Source organism: Populus trichocarpa, chromosome 1 (assembly GCF_000002775.5).
Source record: "Populus trichocarpa isolate Nisqually-1 chromosome 1, P.trichocarpa_v4.1, whole genome shotgun sequence".
NCBI classification, from domain to species: domain Eukaryota; kingdom Viridiplantae; phylum Streptophyta; class Magnoliopsida; order Malpighiales; family Salicaceae; genus Populus; species Populus trichocarpa.
This window is the reverse complement of record NC_037285.2, coordinates 21,771,522-21,797,719: the sequence shown is the minus strand read 5'-3', so window position 1 is coordinate 21,797,719 and position 26,198 is coordinate 21,771,522. Positions and strand designations below refer to the sequence as shown.

General features: G+C 33.6%; 2 protein-coding genes across 5 annotated transcripts; one reads left to right on the top strand and one right to left on the bottom strand.

The window, feature by feature from the left end:
- The first annotated feature begins 7,464 nt into the window (after positions 1–7,464).
- LOC18094907 (serine hydroxymethyltransferase 7) lies at positions 7,465–13,516 on the top strand. Of its 4 annotated transcripts, XR_002978713.2 has the most exons (6): positions 7,465–8,770; positions 10,012–10,417; positions 11,834–11,935; positions 12,035–12,603; positions 12,907–13,027; positions 13,124–13,516. XR_002978713.2 is itself a non-coding variant. In XM_024588849.2 (4 exons), the coding sequence occupies exons 1-4, from the start codon at positions 7,718–7,720 to the stop codon at positions 12,256–12,258; spliced, it is 1,785 nt and encodes a 594-aa protein (XP_024444617.2). In that variant the 5' UTR covers positions 7,465–7,717; the 3' UTR covers positions 12,259–12,819. The 4 variants fall into 4 exon arrangements, 2 of the variants coding, with proteins under 2 accessions (XP_024444617.2, XP_006369360.3); XR_002978714.2 differs by lacking the exon at positions 12,907–13,027; XM_024588849.2 differs by lacking the exons at positions 12,907–13,027; positions 13,124–13,516 and having other exon boundaries at positions 12,035–12,819.
- Positions 13,517–21,814: 8,298 nt separating this feature from the next.
- LOC7486671 (uncharacterized) lies at positions 21,815–23,232 on the bottom strand. The gene is made up of 2 exons (XM_002299629.4): positions 22,691–23,232; positions 21,815–22,599 (listed from the first exon to the last, which is right to left on the bottom strand). Exons 1-2 carry the CDS (start codon positions 23,048–23,050, stop codon positions 21,967–21,969), a joined length of 993 nt encoding a protein of 330 aa, XP_002299665.1. The 5' UTR covers positions 23,051–23,232; the 3' UTR covers positions 21,815–21,966.
- Between the last annotated feature and the right edge of the window lie 2,966 nt (positions 23,233–26,198).

The window sequence follows — 26,198 nt, the reverse complement described above, 5'->3', positions numbered from 1 at the left end:
TTTTTCACGTTTAACTCTTAAGTATTACTACCTTATATTATCCCAACAAAATTTTCTTTCTCATACCTAAAACAACCTGAGGAGTACATAATTATTATCACGTGATAACAGTCAAGCGGGAGACGGCCACGTATAATTGGCTCATGCATAGAATCACCTGGAAGTATTTATTTCGGGGATGTAAATTGTTTTTTAAAAATATTTGAAAATAAATCTGTAATATTTTTTATATCAATACTTTAAAATTATTAAAAATATTAAAAAAATATTAATTTAATTTTTTTAAATCAAATATACTTTTAAAATACACCAAAAACAACTTTGTTTTAATTAAAAAAATACAAGAAAAAAAAATAATAGATTGGTAATCAGATTTTAACTTGGTTAATCTAGGTTTTTGACTAGTTCAATTAATTTTTTTTAATCAGCGTCCCAATTTAGTAGAGTTCAAAATCAATTTGACAGGATGGTTTAGATTTTAAAACAATACAATAAATCATGTCAAATTTTAGAGATATATCCTCTGACAGAGTGCTTAACACGACCAACCTTCTGTGCACTTAACAACTACTCACTAGAGTGTCATGTCTCTTCAGATGATAACAAAAGCTTCTAGTTCAAAATGTAAAGAGAGAGAAGGGTGAAAGGGGTTGAAGAACAGAGAATTAGAAAAGCAAATTCTTTATTGAAAAGGCTTCTCATGGGTCTACCCTTTCAAAGTTTTGCCTTAAAACATTACACACAGCCTTTATATATACTACTTTGAGGCTTTTGCTTACATCACACATTACATCATCAAGCACTGAAGCACACTTAATAATGCACACTCACATGACAACGACTTATGACTCAACAATTACTAAACATAAACGACAAGCTAGTACAATACTAATATCAACCGACAATAGGTTCATGATCTGAAGAGAGATTCTGTTCTGATAGGTTATCCTAATCATGAATAGTTTGGACTTGCAGGGCCAGCATATAGTCATCTTCTACAAGCATTTCCATCTCATGTGGTTCTAGAAGCTTTGGTATTCCAAAAACTATATGTTTCAGTTTTTTGTTGTTGTACTGCATCTTCAAGTTATGAAGATGAGCAGAATATTGAGGGTCATACAGATCATAATCAATTTATTCATCTGGATATGTTTTTTTAGGCCATATTTCATCAGGAATAATATTGTTCTTAAGGCATACTATTTTTTGCAAGGTCCTGATGTCTGAGAGGTAATCTAAGGGGTTTTCATATAGGGAGTATGGATGGGTTTTGTATACTGCAGCCTGTGAAAAACTCATAACCAGATTGTCTGCTGAAGCTTTGAAAGGCCCGTGGAATATGAAAACAGAGAACAGATGGGCAAAAGTTTGCTCAACAGATTTGTTATGAAGTGTACTGCGGTGTACTTCAATCCAGCAGGTTTGTGCTTGAGGCCATTTAGATTTTTCCTGTTGGAGAAGAGAGACCCATTGTGTGGGGTTGTAGAACCAGGTGAGGAACTTTAGAGTATAGTTCCAAGAGTCTGCCGGCCAAGATGTCTTGAGAAATCTAGAGAGAAAGTAATCAGTGGGAAACTCGATAGTAATATAGTATAGGTGACAAAAATACCATAAAAAAATAGAGTTCTTTAGGGAACAATGCAGTAGGTTTGAAGGTGAAGAGGTGAATGAAAGGATATTTGGGATGGATGCCTAAGCTTTGGAAACAAAGGGAAGTCATATCATAGTTGAGAAGAAGGTAGTCTTGGAGGCTAAATAGTTTGTCTTTTGCCTGCAAGTCAAGAGTGTGGTTAAGAACCATATCTTGAGCAAGAGGAGGTAAGTCATTTGCTGGGAAGTCTCGTTCAGGTAGAGAAGGATTGGAAGAGAAAGCCATAAGAATCAAGGGAAGGAGTAATGTTTGTGATTTGGGTGGTCTGGTGAGCATGTCTGGGATCAAGTTCTTGTTGCCTTTTATATGCTAGACAGGAAGGTGCACTTGAAAAACCACTCAATTAATCTCAGAAGTTGTGGATGAGGAAGCATCTTGCGCTTGAACTGTAGCATTTTTGAAAAGAAGGAACAATCCATGACAACTGTAAAGTGATAAGCTACCAGATAAAACTTAAATTTTTGGATGTCATACTTTACACCTAAGATTTCCTTGAAAGTGAAGTGGTAGTGGGTTTCTAACTCTTTGAAAGACCCACTTTTGTAGCCACATATGTGTCGGTGGCCATCTTTATCTTCTAGGAGTACAACACTCTAATACTTGTCACTTGAATTAGTTTGGAGTATGCGCTGTCCTGTTGATGGAATGACTAAAGCAAGTAAATTTTTTGTTGTTGTCTTTAATTGTTTGACAGCTTGAGTCTGTTTGTCTGTTTAAGATTTAGCATCTTTCTTGAGCATGAGTTGAAGTGGCCTTGTCATCTGTGCAACTTTGGAGATAAAATTTCTGAGATATTGGATAATTCCTAGAAACTGTTGGACTTGTTTTCTCATGAAGGGGCCATCTGAAAATTTTTGGAGTTCTTCAGCTATATGGGTGGCAGGTGTACAAGCACCATCTGTAAAGATCATGCCAAGAAATTCTATTTTCTTTTGACAGATGCGCATCTTGCTTTTAGAAAGCATGATACCATGGTGGTGAACAATTTCTGTAAATTGCTTTAACAAAATAACATGTAACTCCTCATCTCTTGAGAAAAGTAACACATCATCAATGTAGATTAAAGCTGATTGAAGCATGGGTTCAAATACTTTAATCATGGCCTTTTGAAATAATAAGGGTGCCACTTTGAGACCAAAAGGCATGACTTGCCATTGATAATAATGGTCTGGTATGCAGAAACCTATTTTGTATTTGTTTTCAGGATGAATGCCAAGTTGCCAAAATCTTGCCTTGAGATCAAACTTGGAGAAAACTTTGGCATTGTGAAGGCATGCGAATAATGTCATTGTGTTTGGCAAAGGGAACTTATCATTTTGCAGGAAATGATTCAAGGGCTGAAAATTAATTACCAGCTTGAACTTGCCTCATTTTTGTTCAAACCTTTTTATTAACATAAAAGGCTTCACAAGACCATTGCGAGTCTGTAGGTTCAATGAGACCTTAGGCTTGTAACTAGGCACATTCATCTTGAGCTAGCTTCTTGTGCTCAAGATTCATTCCTGAATGACTGGCTTTCGTGGGATTAATGTCTTCATTAAGCTTGAAAGGAAGCTTAATAAAATCTGTGGATTTTTCCATAATGGATGAAAACATTTAACAAGAAATTCTTGATGAGAGTTTGAACATGAGTATTGGATAATTTAGGCTTTGATAAGGGTAATGGTTTCTATGAGAGAGGGTTGGATTTCATAGAGTGAAGGGATAATTGTATATCGGAGAAAATGGGTTTTATACTAAATACCACGAGGAAGGATTTTGAACTTGGATTTGAAATATACATCAAACCCAATAACTAAATCTTTTCCAAGTAAAGAAGAACCAATGACATGGGTTTTGACTAAATATTGGGGCAGGATTTGTATGGTAATGGGCTTTTTAGTTTTGAATTGGGTGCAAAATACTTGATCATCTGCAGCTCTGAAGTATTCTTTATGTTAGACCCAACAATGAGGTGGAAGAACTTTAGGGTTAAGAATGGTTCTATGGGCTCCTGTGTCAAATAAGGCTATGGCTTTAATGGGCTTAGCATATTTAGAGGTAAGGATGGTAACAAGGGCTAAAGGTATTGGATGTGAAGGGGTAATGGTAGGTTGGGCTTGGTAAAGTTCATAGATCTTATCATCAGAACTTTCATCTGCAACATCAGCTATGGTATCAGGAGTGATCTCATCCGTAAGAGAGAATAAGGATTCAATTTCATCATCATCAAGATTGAACTTTGTATTTTGGACTCGAAAATCAATTAACTTCAGTGATTGGGCCTTCTTTTGTGGACAGGTATTTGCAAAGTGACCTTTACGCTTACAGATGAATTATCTGTTGGAGTTGGGATTGAAATGCTTGGGGCGTCTAGTTTAGCGGTGTCTTAAGAACTTCCATTTCTTTTTGTGACCATTAAAAGAAGATCTGTGGATTTTCTTGAAATGCCCTTTCTTTTTAATGGAACAATTGTAAGTAACATTGTTTGTACATTTGATCAAAAAATCTGGTCTTTTGCAAGCATGAAGCATAGTTTTATCAGGCTGTAATATATTGGTGAAATATTTGTGTTGATCACACATTTTATTGAGAACACCTGATGAAATATGATCCCAAGAGATTGGTTGTCAATAACTTCTTTTCTGGTTTTGAATAATTTGAAAGTTTCATCAGCTAGATCTTTAGGTATGGATGCCAAAAAGGCATGTTAGAGGCTTGGATCATCGGGACCAGAGAGAATATGGTATCATTGGCATATTTCTTTAAAATATCTTTCAAGATCAGATCTCAAATAGGAACAACACTTCATTTTGAAGTACTCATATCGTGCTATTTCCTTGTCATTTAAAGTTTCACCAAGGAATTCATAATGGAGCCAGCCCAAAGCTTCAGAAAGAGACGCATTGTTCACAAATTGCATTTGCCTGTAATCACCTAAGGCATGGAACCAATCCCATAAGGTGCCAGAGAACTTTGCAGAGAATTTTTGTAATGCATCCCTGAGGGTTGCGCCATCCTTGAGCATATAGCTAGTTAGCCATGAATGAAATTCAAGGATTCTGTCTCGTTATTTTACTCATGGGATATCATCCAGAGTAAAATAACCACCTGTGCTTGGAGAATGGATACGGGGTTGATAATGGCGAGGATTGAGATTTACTTCATCATCACTGCTAACTGGTTCATACACACTAACTCTCGTGGTAGAGGTGGTTGTCGGAGTAGGCTCTTGCTGAGTTCGTAATGAATAGAGATCTGATGTCTGTGCTAGAGGAGGATCCACCATCAGTAATGATGGCATAGAACAAGTGTCAGCAGAATTATCTTCAGTGAAAGATTCTTCAGAAGTTACAGGAGTTTCGTAATCAGGAGTCTCTTCTATAGATGTATTGTCAAGAGGTTCATGGGTAAGGATTTTAGGAATAGTTTGTTGGGAATAGGTAGTAAGAAAAGACTGGATAGGGTTGGAAGGTTGGTTTGACTAGATCATAAGTTGATAAGGGTCCTAGGAGTCTTGGAAGGGATCATCAGGTTCATTCTTTTTAGATTCAAAAGAATCAGAGGGTGAAGAGATGATAGGGGCTGGTGATCTAGGTTTTTGGGAAGTGGTTGATACTAGGGTTTTTCCTTTATCTCTTTTGGAGATAAGTTTGAAAAGTTTTTCTATGTATGGGTTTCCAAATAGTTGAGGTGTGATGGGTGGAGGTTGTGGATTGTAGGAAGGAGAATGTTTAGCCCAATAAGAGTTTGGATAATAGGAGGTCATCTTGGTTTGTGGAGGTTCAGGAAATGGTAAAGACTTAGATTTGGATTTGGCTAATTCAGCCTGAAGAGACTTGAGTTGTATTTTGAGGGACTTAAGCTCTTGTTCCTTCCGAGGGTTTACATATCTGCCATTGGAAGCTTGAATGAGTAAATACTCATGGATGGTAGAAATCCTTTGTTGAATTTCAGCACACAATTGTTTTAGATGAAGAATTCTAGAATCAACAGAAACTATCATCTTTTTCCGGTTAGTCTGAACCAAGTCAACCTTAGATTCAATTCTATGAAGAACAGAATTTTGGGCGATGGCATTTTGACTTTGCCAATTTAGAACTGCTTCGGTTTGGGTGACTTGTTTAGGGCGTCCATCAGCATCTACGTCTTGAGGGTTGTGAACTTGTGGAAGAGTTCAAACCCTGTCTTTGACTTGTTCTTGTAAAGCAGGAAAATCATCATCATAAGGACTTGTAGGTTGATACATGGAGACTGTAGGGGACTGGTTCTGGAGTTGCCCAAGAAGGAGGAGTATATTTGACAAGATAGTCAAATTTTCTGGGGGGTTGTTCTAAAGTGTCAATTGTCCTGTCTCTTTGATTGTATATGTCTTTCAGTGTCTTACCTGAAGATTTTCTTTTTTTGCCCAGGAGAGTCATCTTCCATGTTTGGATTATGACAACTGTTACAATTACAAGTGTCCCAAAAAACATGGTTGTCTTTAGAGAAAAAGTAGACGGGGAGGCCGTCCTTAGAGAAGGATTCTACAGGTACTGGGAGAGGAGCTTGAGTTGGTTGCATCATCAAAATGGAGGAGGAAAAGATTCTTGGTGGAGAAGTGGAAGAGTCTCCTTTCTTGAAGATGATTTCAATAGTACCATCAACTTTTTTGGTGAACTCAGGTTCTGTGGATTGTATAGGGACAGAGCTTTGATGCAAGTTTTCATAATTGGTAATCCAAGAAAAGGGGAGTAACTTTTGTAAGTCTGATTTCGGGATTTGTCGTGGAACATGAGTACAAGTGGCTCTTTGATTGATATCAATAGTAATAAGCAAAACGTCATTTGTAACAGGTAGTACTAAATCAAAAGCATGGTTTTAGACCCTATAAGCCAATTGATAATGAAGAGCGGCTTGATAAGCGTCTAAAACTTGATCAGCACCAATGATCTGTAATTGGAATTTCAAAAAGTGGTTGAGTTGAGAGTCATCCAAAACCTTATTGAAGTTTGGATAGAAAGTAACAACTACTGTACCACAATTGAGCATGGTTTCAAGAGATCCAATACATGCATGTTGATGCTCTAGATATCTGGTATCTAGAAGAGCTAATCTTGTTGCAACAGGTAAATCTTTACGGCCATGATAAGACAAGGCTAGTCTTATAACACCAAAATGAATATGTGTATATCTTTGAGAAATCCATAGGCTTGGAAATTCGGATGGAATTTCGAGAGTAACAAACCTATTCGCGAGAAGTAGAAGGAATTTTATATTGGTCAACAGAGGAAGCTTGAACATATTCCTTTACCACATGAGAAGGTTGTTAGATGAAAGTTTAATACTACAGATAACATGAGGAAACTTTTTACAAAAATATCATAAGAATTTATAAAAGGAAGATCTTTTTTAGAGATTTTTTGATTATCATTTAAAAGACTAACTAGATAGTCAATTTTAGTAAATGAAGACTTTCAAATAAAAAGGTATAAATAAAATATTAATAATAAAATGATATCCAAAAACTTGCTTGGAAAATAAGAAGATTTGTTTCCTTATCTTTCAATTTAAATTTTAAATATTAATATTAAAAAAATAAAAAATCAACCTCATTTGTTATTAAACCTGTTTGAGAGTGTAGTTGTGGTTACTTTTTAAAGTGTTTTTTCATACTGAAATGCATTAAAATAATATTTTTTTATTTTTAAAAAATTATTTTTGATATCAATACATCAAAACGATACAAATTATATAAAAATAAATTAATTTTTTTCTCTTAACAATAAGTTTTTGTGAAACGTGCAAATATTCGATAAACACTGGTCACCGCCTTCCCATTATAAAACAAAAATTCTGTATTGCTGCCTGAAAGGATCATCCACGTAATTCTCTCTCTCGAAGCACAACGCCCTCAAAACAAACAAATGGTCCATACCCTCTCTCTCTCCCTCTCCGCCAAAAATCATTCTCTACAATCAGAATTAGGATCCTGTCGCTGTCACACCACCACCACCACCAGTCCCTGTTCCGTTACCGCCGTCGCAAAGACCCCTCCTGTCCCTGTTTTTGCTGCTGTGCTCTCTGAACTTTCTGATTTTAAAGAAAATGGACTCTAAATTAAATCTAGGGTTTCACCGTACACAAATAGCCGACGATTCAATCTCTCTCCAGCTCGACTCCAGCCTCCGCGACCTCCCCACCGCAAACCCGGTTTCACCCGTTCCTCTCCAATTGCTCGAGCCACTGACCGAGTCTCACTACTGCAATAACCAAAACGGAGAGAAAGAAGAAGACGACGATGACAGAGATGTCGAGGAGTTTAGGATATTAGGGCACTCTTTGTGTTTCAAACGCCGAAGAGAGAGCGATTCTTTGACGAGCAATAAAAGAGATGCATCCTCCTCTTCTAATGGATTGGATGTTGAAGAGCGCAGGAGTCTTGTCAAAACATGGGGGAACCAGCCGCTAAGCGCGGCGGATTCGGAGATTTTTGAGATAATGGAGAAAGAGAAAGAGAGGCAGTTTAAAGGGATTGAATTGATTGCGTCGGAGAATTTTGTATGTAGAGCGGTAATGGAGGCTCTTGGAAGTCATTTAACGAATAAGTATTCGGAGGGAATGCCTGCAGCGCGATATTATGGTGGGAATCAGTACATTGATGAGATTGAACTGCTGTGTTGTAAGAGAGCACTGGAGGCTTTTGGTTTGGATTCTGAGAGTTGGGGAGTAAATGTGCAGCCGTATTCGTGTACTTCGGCTAATTTCGCTGTGTATACTGGGTTGTTGTTGCCGGGGGATAGGATTATGGGGTTGGACACACCATCTGGAGGGAATACGAGTCATGGCTATTATACCCCTCATGGGCGGAAGGTTTCCGGTGCATCTATTTTCTTCGAGAGTTTGCCTTATAAGGTCAATCCTCAAACTGGGTATATTGATTTCGATAAGTTAGAGGAGAGGGCACTTGATTTTAGGCCAAAAATACTCATTTGTGGTGGTAGCTCGTATCCAAGGGAGTGGGGTTATGCGAGGTTAAGGCATATCGCAGATAAGTGTGGTGCTGTGCTTATGTGTGATATGGCACAGATTAGTGGTCTTGTTGCTGCTAAGGTGCACATTACGATTCTCTTGTTTTGTTTGTCAATTCCTGCTTTGATGGTAACTTTATTTAATGCATTGCATATTCCGTGATAAAAGATGTCTTTGTTTTTCAATTTGTCTTCTGTTAATTATGTTAACTGCTTTCACACATAGCAGTAACAATCTGTTGCATGAATTTGGGGCTTTGCCACTGCTGAGAATCATTTCCCCTGATAGTTTGTAGTGATGCTACTTGTTCTTCAAAACGTGTTAAGTTTTGTTTCGTTGAGAGGGTAATGTAGTCCTTTGCCTACCATTCAGGCTATTAATCAACGTCTTGGAAGCTGTGTTTTTGAGAAATTTGTGATCTTACATTACATTCTATTGTTTGGTGATGTTATCCTATACTATGTATTATGGGAATCAATTTATCTACAGAATTTAAACCCATCAATCAATAGAGCATTGGCTGTGTTGGCCCAGAATCAGAAAATTGGCCTTGAACTTATTGTTGTAATACTCCTCTGCAAATTTTGTCATTTATATGGAGTATTTGTTCTATGGGGACATGATAACAAGGTTTGCTGATTGATATGCGATCTAGAGATGATAAGTGTCATAGCTTCATATGTACTATATACTGAAAGGGAGTAAAGTTCCGGCACCTTTGCTATGTGGATTCCTTTAAGCTTGAGGAGGGAATGGCCGATTGGAAGCTTAAAATACTGATCTAAGGCATGGGAATAGGATACTGATGCAGGACAACAAACTGTCTAGCAAGTATACCTGGAGACCCTTTTTTTTTCCAGGATATATAATCAATATAATATAGGAGCTATTTTTGTTATTTCTTAATTTCCAGGATTTTATTATTTTAATTTTAGCAACTTGTTAATTTTATTTTAGTTGGGACACTATATAAGTGTAGTTGAACTATTTGTGTGATTCTATCAATAAAATATTTCTGGTTGAGAGTTTTCTCTTCCCTAGTGTACTCCAGATCCTATTCCCAAGGCTTAGTCATGAACTAGCCTAATTACCTGCTTTGAGCCGTGTTAATTGCAGAAGCACTGCTCATGTGAAACATGACTAAGTCTGTGCCCCGCCCTTTCCTGAATAAGACTAGATGATACCTTTTTGGTTTAGGTTACTAGGGTTTCTTGGTGTCTATCTAAGCATTATTGAACATAAAACTTGTCAATGTTTTTTGAATAGGATCAATGATAGTGATGTATTTCCACTTTTGACCATTTCCTTAATAAGCATGTTATTAATTGAATGGGATCATGGATCAACTAATTTGGCTTATTTTAATACAGGAATGTCTGAACCCCTTTGTTTACTGTGATATTGTTACCTCAACAACCCATAAAAGTCTTCGAGGTCCAAGGGGAGGCATCATTTTCTACAGGAAGGGTACAAAACCAAGGAAAAGGGGGATCCATCTAGGTCAAGGAGATGAGAGTGATCAATATGATTTCGAGGAAAAGATTAATTTTGCTGTTTTTCCATCATTGCAAGGTGGACCACATAATAACCACATTGCTGCTCTTGCCATAGCCTTTAAACAAGTGGCTACCCCTGAGTACAAGGCATACATGCAACAGGTGAAGAAAAACGCACAGTATTTAGCAGCTGCTTTGCTGAGAAGAAAATGCAGGCTAGTAACTGGAGGCACAGATAACCATTTGCTACTCTGGGATCTCAGGCCTTTGGGATTAACAGGTATGGTACACATGTAGCTATCAGCTATTGCATATTGCAAGCATAAAACGAGTACTCCCCAACCCTTGAGAAAGGAAGCAAGCTAGTTATGATGATTTTTTTATTGTTTCTCATTATCTTTGCCTCAGTTTTTAATGGGGTATTGAAATGACCCCCCCCTCTCTTTCTCAAGTAGTATTTGAAATGGTCTGTTATTATTTTGTTGATACAAGTTATCTTGTTGATAGAAGATCAATTTTGACTTCAAACAGACGACATTACTTAGATTTTTTATGATGATGGTTCACACTCTTTGAAGTTCAACATCATCTCCTTTTTCTTTATTATACCTTTATGTTTTTTAACATTTATAATTTGGGTCCGAATTTTGGATACATTTATTGCAGAGGAAGACTAGTGAATTTTGTTTCCCCTTATGTTTCCCTTTTTACAACTTAGTGCTCAACTATGTGAACCACCGAACCCATTTCCTTTATTTTGCATTATCTAGTCCCATATTCCCATATTCTCTGCAGATATTTAGAAATCAAATCCCTTCTTGCAACATCAGCCAGTATTTATGTTAAGTCACCTCCCATCCCTTGTACTCGAATGTTGTCACTCCCTCCTCATGCCAAGGACTTATGAACCATATTTATTAAACGAGATTCCCCTAACTTATCCTTCAATTGGTGCTACATCAGTCTACCCTGTCATTTACTGTTAACAGTTATCCATCCCAACTTTTTTTTTTCCCAGCTACCAAGATTCCTTATCTCCTCTCTATTAGCGCAACCTTCTTCTTTCTCAGATGTGTGTATCCTTTAGGTTGCAAACATCTTGTGTTTGGTGGCTAGATGGGATTGGACATAATGAGATGGGACTGGATAAGGTACTCCCTTAGGGGGGGGATGAAACAGAAATCTGGGCATGGGACAAGAAAAAAATGAACTTTTGTTTCATCCCAGGTGCACACCAAACATTAGCCCAAACAAAGCTTTCATGTCTTCTGTCCATTCCCATATATCGAACTCTACCTTAGTTTCTTGTTTCTTGTATCACAAGATGTTCATCCTGACAGTCTTGTTTACTGCCATAAAGAATAGCTAGTGTTATTGCTGGCCTGTAAAATAAGTGTGTAACCAAACAACTGCTTTCTGTTTCCTTCGCATGCACCACTTGACCTTTCTTCCTTATAGCCTTGTTTTGCTTCCTCAACATAGGTCATGAGAATGATCTATGTGAAACTTCTATTATAATTATTAATCTGACCCTGGAATTTTTTTCCTTGTAATTTCCTTCATTATTGGCATCAGTTTGCAAACTTTCTGTGCAAACATGTGACTTTTTTTGAATCTGGTGGGACGAGGACTTTGTTCCTTGAAACTTCTATGAACGAGGTTTTCCTAATTTTTTCATTCTTTTGTGTATACATAGGTAAAGCTTATGAAAAGGTCTGCGAGTTGTGCCACATCACAGTAAATAAAATTGCTATTTTTGGGGAGAATGGAACTATTACTCCTGGAGGTGTAAGGATTGGTAAGTGAGTTTTGTTTCAACTTTTTCCAGCAAACACATTGACCTATTATACTTAAGAAATGGTTTCATTGCTTATTAACTTCAATTTTAATCACTCAGGTACTCCTGCCATGACTTCAAGAGGTTGTCTGGAATCTGATTTTGAGACAATTGCTGATTTTCTCCTGAAAGCTGCACATATTGCTTGTATGGTGCTGCGTGAACATGGGAAGCTGCAGAAGGCTTTCATGAATGGTCTGCAAACCAAGAAAGAAATTTTAGAGCTCCAGAAGCAAGTTGAAAATTTTGCAACTCAGTTTGCAATGCCAGGTTTTGACATGTGAATGGGTTTTGGGAATGAAATATTTGAAGTGCCTCCCTGAGCTCTTTTAAACCTGGCAGTCATCCCTATGCGCCTCATTTTGTTGGTTCTAGACAACGAACAGTCCTGGGCTTCTATAGACAACAGTTTTGGTTACATCTTCTGTGGTTGCCAACCTCCTGAAATTGCAAGATGCCACATTGCCACAGGGAGGGATTTTACTGTCTGTTGACGGATAACAAGAGGATCTTGTTGGCTATAAACCCTTTGTCCTCTTGTAACCAGACAGCAGCATCACCTCTCTGATCACTCTGGTAAAAATGGTGGCCTGACTCTGGAAAAAGAGTAGGCCTGATATGATGTACAGGTTGGTGATTGTATCTATCGATTGATTTTCCATATAGTATTGTTGATTACTCGATAGAATCTATTGGGTACAGTAAATTTTTCAATATACTCCTATTGAGAATTGAAGCCCTGATTTTGTTACAGCGGTGAAACATTCGGTGGATGGCCATTTAATTTGCCATTTCATTACAGATTACTCTTTACTACAACAATGCGGATCATACTCTTTTACTTTTTTCTTCAGCCCATTTTCTTTTAAAGTATTTAATTGTGGATTTGAACTTGCACTGGTGAATGTGATTTGGCCGATCGATTTCTGCAGTTGATCTTCGATCTCTTGTAACGCTACTGTCATCACATTTTGTCTGGAGCCATTGTTGCTATAGCTTGGAATAATTTTGTCTCAGGATGCAGCTGTTTAGTTCGCTACCATCTCTCAGAATGTGAGATGATATATCAAGCCAAAAATAACTTGGTAGACCTTAGCCATGGTTTTTTCACAGATGTTCTCTTATGTAATTGATCATTTTGGAATGCAGGATAGACGGACGTGCATTTTAGGTTTAAGCAAATGGTGGTTGATAGATGTTGCAGATTTTTAGCGATGCACATGCCTCATACTGGATCATTTCATATTGGTGTTCAACTCTTTAGGTATATCCATGACTGTCAACTTTCTTCTTTTGAAGGTATTCATTTGAACATATGATCTGGTCTAATATAGTATTTGCGTCTTATGGAGGTTTTTTTTTTTTTTTTACCAAAACAATTATATTTCAAATTTCATAAGCTTATTTTCCCATGGGGTACTTCAGAACTTATTTCTCAAATATTGGTGTTTTTATCTTTGAAATCGCCATTTGTATTAGATTAGGAAAATAATATATTATACAAATTTCAAATAAAGAAATTAAAACCCTAGATTCATACCATCATTTTCTTTTTAAAGACTCTTTCATGTTCATCTCTCTATACGTTTCGTTTAAATAACTGATTTCAAAATACAATGGCATGACTTGTTATCGTTCTTATCTCCGCCATTAATGTGGTCTTGTTGTGCACATTTTCTATTATTATTGAAATAATTCCAGATTAAAAGAAAAAAAAAAGTTCACTGAAGCATTTCTTTGTTTGTTTGACATAGGAGCCCAAATCAGATATGGGTTTCGTTTTGTGATTGAATTGTAGAAGTAAAAAATGAGTGGTTCTCTACATCAAGACTTGAAATCTCAAAATTAGGTGAATCCAAGGCCTGAAGTAATGTGAACAAAATAACCATTAGTTGGAAAATAAGATTTTTAGTACTAGCTTTTAGTAAAAAAAAAAAAAAGTATTAGAATAACAAGGATTTGCTTAAAAACTCACCCTTGGGTGGATTCTAGAATTACTTGATATATAATAATTTTTAGTCAGTTAAAGAACTGTGATGGGTGTTGAGATGCTTGAAGGAAGGAAAAGTAACATGCAGGTGACTGAACAAGCATGGAGTGACGAGTGTTAAATTATTTTGCTCAGTTAAAATGAACACAAATAATCATCCAATTATAAGATGTTTTTTCAGTAAATCTTGGATGTCCTCGATACAACACTGATGATGGGCTAATATTAACTTGATTTCTGGTTGATCTGGGAGGATTCCAAGTAAATAAAGAACTTATCGACAAAAAGGGTACAACTTAATTAGGATGAATTTTTGTCGCTTAATTTTGGAAAAAAACTAAGTAAATTAGTTGTATTTCATTTGTTGAGAATTGACAATGCCTACTACATTCAATAGATAAGTCCATATCTTATAAAATAGAATAATTTCTCAGTTAATTTCCGAGGATTTGTGTTTTTATTCTAGGCGATGGGCCAATTTTTACTAACATTTAGACAGATGATGAGGCCGATTCTCTGTACATAATGAATTTTATTGAATGAAGGGTTATAGTTTACTTGAGCTATTGCAAATACGATGAATCTCAGTAAATAAGTTAGTGTATATTCTAAGAACGCCTAGATTTCTCAAATTCTTAATAAACCAGTGGAGTGGATATATTAGTATATGTTTGGTGATGCAGTCAAGGGAGGGTGTTTCTGTAAAAGTATTTTTAATTAAAAATACTTTAAAATAATTTTTTAGGTTTTTGTTTTTATATAATAGCATATCAAAATTATTAGAAAAAAACATCAATTTAATAATATTTTTTTAAATGAAAAATGAATTGAACTTTATTATCAAGCGGAGCCTTAGCAAACATGAGATATTATAGTAAATTAGTTAGAATGATTTTGTTTACTAAAATTGGATGAAATTGTAAATGTTTAGTAATTTCTTTTTTTGTTTTTCATTAACTAAGAATATGTAGTTCCTTGCTATATTGAGAAAATAAGTTCTAGATCTAGTAAAATAGTGCCATTTCTGACTAAATATCCAAGAATGAATTTTTTTGTTTGTTTGTTATGGTGATGCACCAATATTTATTAACATTTAGATGATTAGTCTATTCTAGACAAATCATGAAGTAGAATTGGCTTCATCTATTATTATATTTTAAGGATCATGTTGAATCTATCTCTAAATATTTACTTTTACCTGATCTTTCTTTTAATTTTTTTTTAGATTTTTAATCTATCATTTTGTTAGATTTTCTCTCTCTAAACAAACAAAACAAACAAAACTATAACGTGACTTGTGACTTGCAAGTGATGGAGTTGAGTTCTATACCTTTAACTTTGAACTCATTAAAATAAATTAAAGTATTTTTTTTTAATAAAAATCACCAAGAAAAATTAAGGGGCCATTTAGTATATTTTAGTTTTTTATTAGTTTTTAATAACTTGTAAACTTGTTTGGTTGATATTTTTTTCTAAAAAAATACACTTAGATTTAAATGGATACTTGAATTATTGGGAATGATCTCTAGATTTCTAGATTCAAAACTTGGGTGTTCCAAACTCAGTTTTGATTTCTATCCGACTTAAGTCTTGCTTTGAACCTCAAGTGCTTAAGACCCAATTTTGACCCGATTTCTAGATTGATTTCGGGTGCTTTGAACCTGAATCTCGAGTGCTTTGGACCACCCGTGATGCTGACATGAGCCTCGGGTGCTTTGGACCCAGTCTTGACTCGACTTTTGAATGTTTTAGACCTAGTCCCGATCTATACCGTAGCATCAATTTCAGTCTTAACTCGAGTGCTTTGAACTAGATCATGGTTCAAAGCCTTACACCAATCCTGTTTTGAATGTTGGCACTAATCCTAACTTGAACTCCGACACCTTGGACCTGGACCTAGTTTTGGCCTGAACCTTAGTATCTTTCCCAAACTTAACCCCAAGCACCTTAAACCCGATCTTGGTTCAAGCCCCAATATCAATCCTAATAGGAACTTTGGGCTACTCGAACTTGATTATGACTTGAATCTCGGCATCATTCTAAACCCTGACCCTAGGTGCGCCTAGAACTTGATACCAGTTTGAACCCCAAAATTGGTTTATACCCCCGCATTGGTCTTAACCCTAGTTTGAGCCTCATCATTGATCTTAGCCTGAACCTCGAGCATCTCAGATTCGATGCCATCTTGAACCCTAAACACTATAGATCTAGTCCTAGTTTAAACCTTGGGCGCCCCAAACCAACCCTGGTTCAAACCCCAACACTAATCCTTGCTCGATCCCCAACACTAATCCTTGCTTGAACCCTCAGACCTAGTTCTAACCTAAACCCTAGGTGTCAAGGACCTATTCTTCATCCAAACTAGTATTGGTCCCATCTTAAACCTTAAACACCTTAGATCTAGTACTAAATGACCTTGAGAGTCACGACTTAGGTCCCAATGTGAACCCTAATAGCCCTCGACCTACTCTATAATGGCTAGAGCACTATGAACTCTGGCGTCAGTCTCGGCTCGAACAATGTTCACTCTAGACTTGTTTATAGATTAAATCTCAAACACCTTGAACTAGATTCCAGCTTGAACGCTAAGCATGATGCATGTCAACTTGTCGACTCATGAATCCGACTTGAATCCTAAAAAAATATGAGTACAAAAAACTAGTTCTGAGAACTTTTGAAAACAATTTGTTTGGATTTAAAATTTTTTCAAATCTGGTTACCAATTTTATTTTTTCAAACTTAAAAGATGAAAACAAATAGTTTTATAAACTACTCAAACCTTTTATCAACATAAAATTATTTGAGAATTAGTCCCTATATTCTTAATTTTATTTTCAATCTTGTTGTACTTTGATATATTTAAAATCAAGTATTTTTGTTGCTCTTTTATAAGATTCTCCCCATATTTTGCATATAAAACTAATGAAATGACTTAAATATTCTCAACTTCACTAATAACCTTTAACCTAATAAATCAATCCAAAATTTTTATATGAAAATAATTTTAAATTTTAAAAATAAAATTTAATATCAAATTTTAATTCTTCATCAAGAAAAATTATGTTTAATTTTAAACAAAAAATTAAAGAAATGATTGAAAGAAGATCGGTGTTTAGGCTACTAGTAAAAAAAAAAATTAAAAAAAAAGTTTTAGATGTAGAATTAAAATAACAATATTAAATTTTATATTTATTTGTTTTATCATCAAATTATTTTATAAAAAAAGGGAGTATTAAAAATGAGCAAGTTCAATTGGATTTTTTTTTCTATTAATGGAGAAGCTAAGTTTCTTAAGAATCTTAAAACTTCCATTGGAGAATTAACATGAGTTTTAATACTCAATTCTTGATAAATGGTGCACATGGTGATTTTTTATAAAAAATTATAAGAACTTATTGTAATGAGTTCAGGGTATGGGATATTTTGGATATATATAATTTAATTTCATTGTGTGCAAGTTATGTGCCATAGTTTTATTAGTTTGGATAGAGAGAATTTAACAGAAACATAGCTTGAAAATATATGAACTTGAATTGAATATAATTAAACGTACGTTTAGGAATACATTGGACACAACACCTAAAATATAAGATCACATAGAGTCATTTCCCCAAGGATTAATTTACTGAATGAAGGGTATTTACTTAAATTATTGTAAATCGGACTATATATTCTCAATAAATTCATCATATTCATTTATATCTTGTTTGTTAAAGAAGAACATTTGAGATTTATATCTTGTTTTGCCACAAACTAAATTAATTTGTTTACAATCATTAATTCTACCAGCTAAATTATTAGTTGTAATCCTTTTTGAACTATGCATGAAAGAATTCAACAAGTCCATTGGACTTGATTCCTCTTCCTATAAGTAGCAAAGCTGAAGAAAGGGAAGAACTATAACTAAAGAAGTTACATGAGCACATTCATGACAAGATTGCTTGGAAAAATGAGCATATCCTCGTAAGTGTGGATTAGCAAAGGAAATTGGTGAAGTCCTAACATAGGCCTTTGCTATATGATAGCGCCTTTTTTTTTGCATTTGCAAGGAGGTCACGGGTTTAAATCCTGTATTTTGAATTAAGTTTAAAAAATACCGTATTGTAAAAGGAGGCTAGAGTAGTCTTTTTTATTTTGTTCATTATATCTTAATTCTAAATATTCAATTTTTATACTAGAAAAAAAAATTAAAGACTCTAAATAATTGGCTTAGGTTACAAAAATTGTTGCCACAATTCTTTAAAAAGCATAAATAAAAGAAAAATTTAACACGTTAATTATATATATATATATATATATATATATATATATATATATATATATATATATATATATACACACACGTTAATTATATATATATGAAAGTACTTGATGCTTTAATAATAAAATAATATATATAATTCGGATGTAGTATCTTAAAGAATTATATCAACTTAAAAATTTAAATTATTAAATGAAGTCACAAGATATGAATTATATATTATTTTGTAATATATTTTTTTAAATAAAAACTTTTTAAACTTGAAATTTGTACAAACTTACCACTACATTGTGTTAACTTTAATCAAATAGAAGAGAGATTAAGATTTGAATTCGTGATTATTAGATTATCAAAATTTTGATATCATATTAAAAAACTATTAATTTAAAAGTTTAAACGAGATAAAAAAATATAATTTATATATTATTTCTTAACATGATAATCAACTTGATATATTTAACATTCTGAATCATAACACAAATAATTCAATGTTCCCATTGCTAGAGCAAAACTAGTTGAATAGATAATTCGGATAGTAACCTAGCTATAGGAATTAATATAGAACAAATAAAAGTGAGACTATTTTGACGCTGATATTCATCTAATTCAATTCTTGTTATACTATTAGCTAAAACTTGCCTGATTGCCTACTTAACTATTAGCGAATATAGAGTTTTTATTGAGTTTTTTTATTGTATTTTTTTCAATTTTATTTTTTAATAATTAGTTAATTTTAAACTAGTTTTCATAATTTATTTCTATTTACTTTCAATGAGATTTATAGCAGTCTCTAATAAACATCCCGACAATTGGTTTGTTTTTTTTTTTTTTTCTAATCTTATCTTTTAAAATTGGGTTTTTTCATTGTATTTTTTTTCAACTTCATCCTTTAATATTTAGTTGATTTTAAATTGGTTTTTCATAATTTGTTTCTATTTGCTTTCAATGAGATTATAGCAGTCTCAAATAAACATCCCGACAATTGGTTTGTTTGTTTGCTTGTTTTTTTTTTTTCTAATCTTATCTTTTAATATTGAGTTTTTATTGAGTTTTTTTATTGTATTGTTTTCCAACTTCATCATTTAATATTTAGTTGATTTTAAACTGGTTTTCATAATTTGTTTCTATTTGCTTTTAATGAGATTACATCAGTCTCAAATAAACATCCCGACATTTGGTTTGTTTTTTTTTTTTTTTCTAATCTTATCTTTTAATATTGAGTTTTTATTGAGTTTTTTCATTGTATTCTTTTTCCAACTTCATCCTTTAATATTTAGTTGATTTTAAATTGGTTTTCATAATTTGTTTCTATTTGCTTTCAATGAGATTATAACAGTCTCAAATAAACATCCCGATATTTGGTTTGTATTCAATTTTTCAAATATCTATATTTTTTATATTATAGAATTAAGTGAAAAAATAGTGAAAAAAAAACAAAGTTATCAAATCCAGTAGAGTCCATGACTCTCTAGTTTAGTGGGTTAAGCAGCGAATCTTGAACTAAATTAATAAATCACCGTCTTAACATTAAAAAGGAAAGATGCCATCTTGAATTTTTTTAAAAAAAAGATGCCATTTTGAAATTTCTTTAAAGTCAAACCATTCTTTTTACATGTCATCCATGTTGTTTTTTGACTCACCAAGTCGACTAGGTCATGTAGAGGTAACTTTCACACGATTTAATTTTAGATTTAGGCTAAGTAAGAAGTTGGGTCGTTAGATTTCATGATTCACTTATTGGGTCCGGTTTAATAATAATGTCAAATTGTTCCTTGTCATCTTGATTTTTTTTTTACATTTTTTTTTATTCAACTTGCAGCGTGACACAAACATGTAAAATAGAGTTATGGCTAATGCTGCTTGATCTATACATGCGTTTTTTTGCAGCTATCCTTTCTAGGTTTCTTTCAACCTAATTACTAATCTTGTTTCTTTTGCTTGCAATTTTGTTATTTTCTTTTCTATTTTGTTCATTTGGATGTATGTTTATGAGATTTGATTCACTCTTATGATACCTTAGTTTTTTTTCAATAATAACCTTTTAGCTCAAATCAATGGTGTTTAGCTAGCCCAATCTTGGTGTTTCACAAAGCAAGTGCGGTTATTTAGGAGAACAAACTTTGATATATGATTTTTTTTTATCGGTGATATGTTATATTTATTGATGGAAATACCAACGGAATGAAATGAATAATTGTTTTTTGGCATGCTTTTGACGTCAGTAAATCTATTGATAAAATTATTACCGATAGACTCACCGACAGACCACAAATTATCGATGAGAGTTTTTCCTACAATTTATTGTCATCAATGAGCCCGTTGGGAAAACTCATATTGATGAATTGTAAGTATAAATACCGACAGAAAATTCCATCAATAAATCTAAAAACTCTTGTAGTGGGTGAATGAGCATATATACACGATCATCAGTACGATGTGATTCAACCCTTGAAATTGCCATTGAACCATTGAACTTAATATTCTTTGGCAAGCTTAAACTAACACTTTATACTTTACCAATCTCTTTTACCTCATGAGCATATCTTAGAGCTCTTAATCCATAAGCTTATAATGCCTCAATAACTTTTGGTGGTTTCAGCTCCCCCATGATGATTTCATTATGTGTTCTTCACTGGTTCTTCTGAAATGTTGCAAGGTTCATCTTGAGATATAAATCATATATATTTTGAGACCTTACCTAATAGCTTAAGGTTTTAGGTTGTGAATGTTTTTTGACATAGTATTAGAGCTTTGTTGACCAAATAGCTACGAGTTCGAATCTCATCACCCTCATTTTATTTGATAAAAATTAAGCATAAAATAATGTGGATCTATGCAAGTTTCAAGTTCAAAGAACTTTTACTTGAGAGAATATGTTAGAAAATAATATATATCGTATCTTAAAGCTTTATCCAATAACTTAAGTTACTGGGTTGAATTGATTTTTTAACAAAGATTAAGTTATAATTAACTTTTTTTTTAAGAAAGGAAGAAACGTACCTAATTGAAAATACGGGGAAGAGTGATAGTGTCTCTATGACTTCCATATAATTGCTTCACTAAAAATGGTCATGAACCTCGTGCACCATTAAGCATTTGATTTGGTTAGTTTTTGTAGAAGTAGGGCAAACAAGAAGCATCATATGTACTATTTTTTACCCTGGATAATCACGTACGTACAATCTTTCTTTTCTACAGAAAGAGAATCTATTCTTAAGATGATAGATGATTTTGCTCTCCATTGAAGCCACTGACTAAGCAAATATGCTTCCTGTTTCTTATCTTTGGATATTGGAAATGTTGCTTTTTTTCAAAGGAAGAATCACATTCCTTTTTCTTTCTTCAAGATTTTCCTTACAGCTTTTCCTTTTTAGAAACTAGAAAGCCCCCACTCCCTAGTGCTTCACAACTATTCTAGCCGCAAGTTAATAAAGTAATGACTTGTTGAAGAGGGAAAAGAAAACAAAGAAATGTGTAGAAGAAAGAAAAGAAAAGGATTCACATATTTCTTAAATATCACCTTTTTAATCCTTTGTATTTTACTTAAAGTAGCGATCGGTTGCTATTTTAATATAAAAAGAAAATAATATAATAAAAATTTATTCAAAAACTATTCTAAAAATAAATTTAGTTTTATGCTATTATCTAAATATGTTTTTTTTTCCTTTTATATATATATTTTTTTACTTGAAACACTAAACAAATATAGCTTAAAGCTGCTGCACTTTAAGTACTTTTTCTCTACCTAGGCTGATGAGTGCACATGCCCAAAAGCTTCTTTCTCCCTTCAACTATTTCATCAAAGAAATCATCGAGTTGTCCAATTATGGACTCAACCCCACATGCCAACAATCCAAAGCAACTCCTCAATCTGTCAACTTTGTCCTGAATGTCAATTTCTAATTCATACTGATCATCCACAACAGTACTCTCCAGCTCTACTTTGAGCTCTTCCATTGCAATCTTGGCTTGCCTAAACTCATAAAGCATGATCCCTTCTGAAGCTGATGATTGCCCACCAATTTGTTCCATCTCACTTGCTACTCTTCGCTGCAACCTTGCCATTGAAGCCATAAAGGCTGAACCAGCCTCCTCACACTGATCAGCTGCATCTTGCCAAGAAGAAGGCCAACAGTATACTAGCCCAGCAAACAGGATCATTAGGAGCAGTGAGTTGACAATCCTCATTGCGTACAGAACACCTCGAAACCCATTGAATGAGTTGAACCAGCTCGATTGATCAGTCATTACCATGTTTCTTTTGTTTCCTTCAAACTGCAGTGATAATGCTTCAACTCTTGTTTCTATCAAGCTCTTATTATCCTCTTCCAACCCTCTTATTTCCCTTTGACAACCCATGATTGCACGAATAACCTACACCAATATTATCACAACCATGCATAAATACGTGATTAATTAGCTAGCTTGAAACATCTTGTGTCCTTTATTAGATATAAATACTAACCTGACGTGAAACCTGTGCATTCAAATGGGGATGAAAGCCATCGATAGAGGATGTTATATTGGTGCCGGAAGAGTGATAATTTTCCATTCCTAAAACACCTGATTTGAGCACATGACAGGCTTCCCAGAGCCTGGAGCTTTCATCCATGTACTCGTCAAGCCACTTTTCTCCTACGGGGAGGTGAAGCTTTTGAACCAGAGTGGTTATCTGGGAATAAAATGATTGGAGAGAGGATAGAACTTTCGAAAGGAATTGAATCGAGATGAAGTTATGAGATAGGAAACTCTGATCAAGTTCATCAAGTTCTCTTGTAAGCAAGTTGTAGAAGCCATTGACAGAAAGGTTGCATGAAGGATCCATTATAGGAAGAGAAAAAAAAATAAAAATCAAATACGATATATTGCAAGATCGAAGGAAAAGTAGTGAAGTTCAATAGCTTCTTATGAGTTTCTTTTCTTTGCATAACGAATAGGGTTATTCTTGGGTGCAATTATGGGTGTTTCCTATAGAATTGAGGGAATGATTAGGAATCTGTAGTTATCGTTATCTGATGGGCAGAAAAGGAAGAGAGAGATGGAGAGAATATTTCTAGCTACATTTATCATTATTGTTAAACCCAATAATGATAAATATAAGCTTTCTTGTTAAATTTGATTAATTAACGGGTGATGTTATCCTAATAAATAAAAAAGAATAAAATAAAGATATTTTAATAAAAATAATTAAACTTATGACCCCTGAATTTACAGGGATAGCTACACGGGTTTCCTGTTAATTAACGGGTGATGTTATCCTAATAAATAAAAAAGAATAAAATAAAGATATTTTAATAAAAATAATTAAACTTATGACCCCTGAATTTACAGGGATAGCTACACGGGTTTCTGTAAATTATTTTTATTAAAAAAATTAGGTGGGGAAATACTATAACAATTCATAATATTTTATGAGGAAAGCTACAATACTTTTCCTAACAAAATCGATAAAGATAATTTTGAAAAACATTATAACAAAAAAAAATCATGTGGGGAAACATTTTAGCAATCCACAATGTTTTGTGAGGAAAGCTACAATACTTTTCCCACATGATTTAGCTTTACTTGTAAAAAAAATACGAAGTTAAATTCTCAACCAGTTCAATATTAAAAAAATAAAATCGACAAAGATAATTTTGAAAAAATTCATAACAAAAAAAACCATGTGGGGAAACACTGTAGCAATCCACAGTGTTTTAAAGAAAAAAAATTACAAAGCTATATTCTCAACTAGCTCAATATTAAAAAAATAAAATCGATAAAGATAATTTTGAAAAAAATCATAAAAAAAAAACATGTGGGGAAACACTGTAGCAATCCATAGTGTTTTGTGAGAAAAGCTACATAGTTTTTCCCACATATTTTATTGTAATTTTCAACCAGCTCAAAATTAAAAAAATAAAATTGACAAAGATAATTTTAGAAAAAATTATAAAAAAAACAGAAAAAAACCATATAGAGAAACACTGTAACAATCCACAATGTTTTGTGAGGAAAGGTACAATGCTTTTCCTGCATTATTTAGCTATATTATAATTTATCTTTAATGTTAAACCCAACAATAATAAATATAAGCTTTTTTATTAAATTAGATTAATTAATGGGGGATGATTTTAATGATTTGATTAACTTGTTTAAATCTAATTTAAACTCGGAAAGATCTGGTTAACCTAAAAACTAAAAAAAAATAACATGAAAATGTTTTAATAAACATAATTAACTTTAATTATGACTCGTGAATTTACAGGGGTATTTTTCCAAGCCAGTTCCTACTCCTGAGTGTGAAAACTATGGTATTTACGAAAGAAAATAAATCAAAACAATCTTGGAGCTAGCTCTTTATCCTACGATATGCTAGATTATGTTTCCTGGGCTGTAAAAGTTTGACTGCTTCGACTGAGATTCTTTTTCCGATTTGGGTGCTGTCTTCTTTAGCTTTTGATCTATTTCAACCCCACATGTGTTCATCTTCTAAATTGAATCCGATATATATATGATCACCATCCTCAATTTGTAGTTGCATACTTATTATTTTAATCAAGTGGATCAGGCATGAGCGATCATGAGATTACAAATTTATGCTTAATTACAAGGTAGATACTTTCACTTTATAAGGACCCAACATTCTATATTAAGCATTAAAGTTAGCTATCCATGAATACTTGTCTAGGAATAGAATATTTGAATGCGTATATATGTAACTATCGATTCCAGACAGTCTTCATGATAGGTCACCTCGTGAATGGACCATGCCCCAAAGCCTAAATGTTCTTGTCGTGGCACATCTTAGAGGTAGAAAGGGCACGCTATGCTGTCTTTCTTTGCTAGTGCGATCCCACTCTAGCCTTTTTTTTTTAAGAAAATAAGCAATCTCTCATTTTTTCTTAATAAAAGAAATCCGCCCATACTATTTTTTAAAACATAGAACACATAAAAAATGAAAAAAAAGTATTATAACGAGAAAAAATATCAACCTCACATAGATTTTGCATGGTTAGGTATTTATATTTACATCCACTGTTGTACGTGAGTAACGTTGCGATGATAGTACTCTCGAAGTGGGATTAGCGGGAAAAGGTGTGGGTGGAAAGAATAAGAAATTTTTGTTCCCTGTCAATAAAACCAAATGAATGGGAGTCGCCACCTAGTATTATGGTCACTAGAAAAACTTATTGGTTTGCAAGAGTCTGGATAAGAGGACATGATTGTGAATAAGAAGGGCGTATCACCCTTAAAATATCTTACCTATGATAAAATGCATTCTTATTTATTTGTAAAAACTAAGGTTGTTGTGTTTTCTAACCGTTGATCTATCTAAAGTTTAAGAAAAGTTCTTCTCAGTAAGGAGATCCTTATCTTATCAAATTTAAACCTAGCCATTCTAAAGTCTTTGTCTAAGAAGGGAAGAAAACTATATTAATATCAGGAATACGTCTTACATATAAGTTTGTTATCCCAAATGTCAAATGAAACAAAAATAATTTTTATATTTATATATTTTTTGAAATGTTGGCCAAATTCTCATGGCTTTAATAAATTAGTTATTAAATCCAAAAAAAACATGCAATAAAAACTTTTTTTTTTATCTTAACAATGCAAAATCATTCCTCGTACTATTTATTTATTTTATTTTTATGCAAATATGATTTTATCCTTATGATACTTAGCCATATGCACACAAATAAAACAACATTTGTTTGTATTTTTTTAAGAAATTTTGACTTTTTTGGAATTTTTCAACAAAAAGCAGGTAATTTAATATTGAGTCAATACCTTACAATATAAGTTTATTTTCCTAAAATTAAATAAAAAGGCTAAAAAAAACGAAGGACCTTAAAATAAGTCTAAGGGTCCTTGAATTTTTTCAGATTTTTTTGAAATCATTTGAGGGTCTGTTGGGCAAAAACAAAAAAAAAACTATTGAAAAAAGGGAAAGGGGTGTTTGCCAAACACACCTTTATCCAAAAACTGAA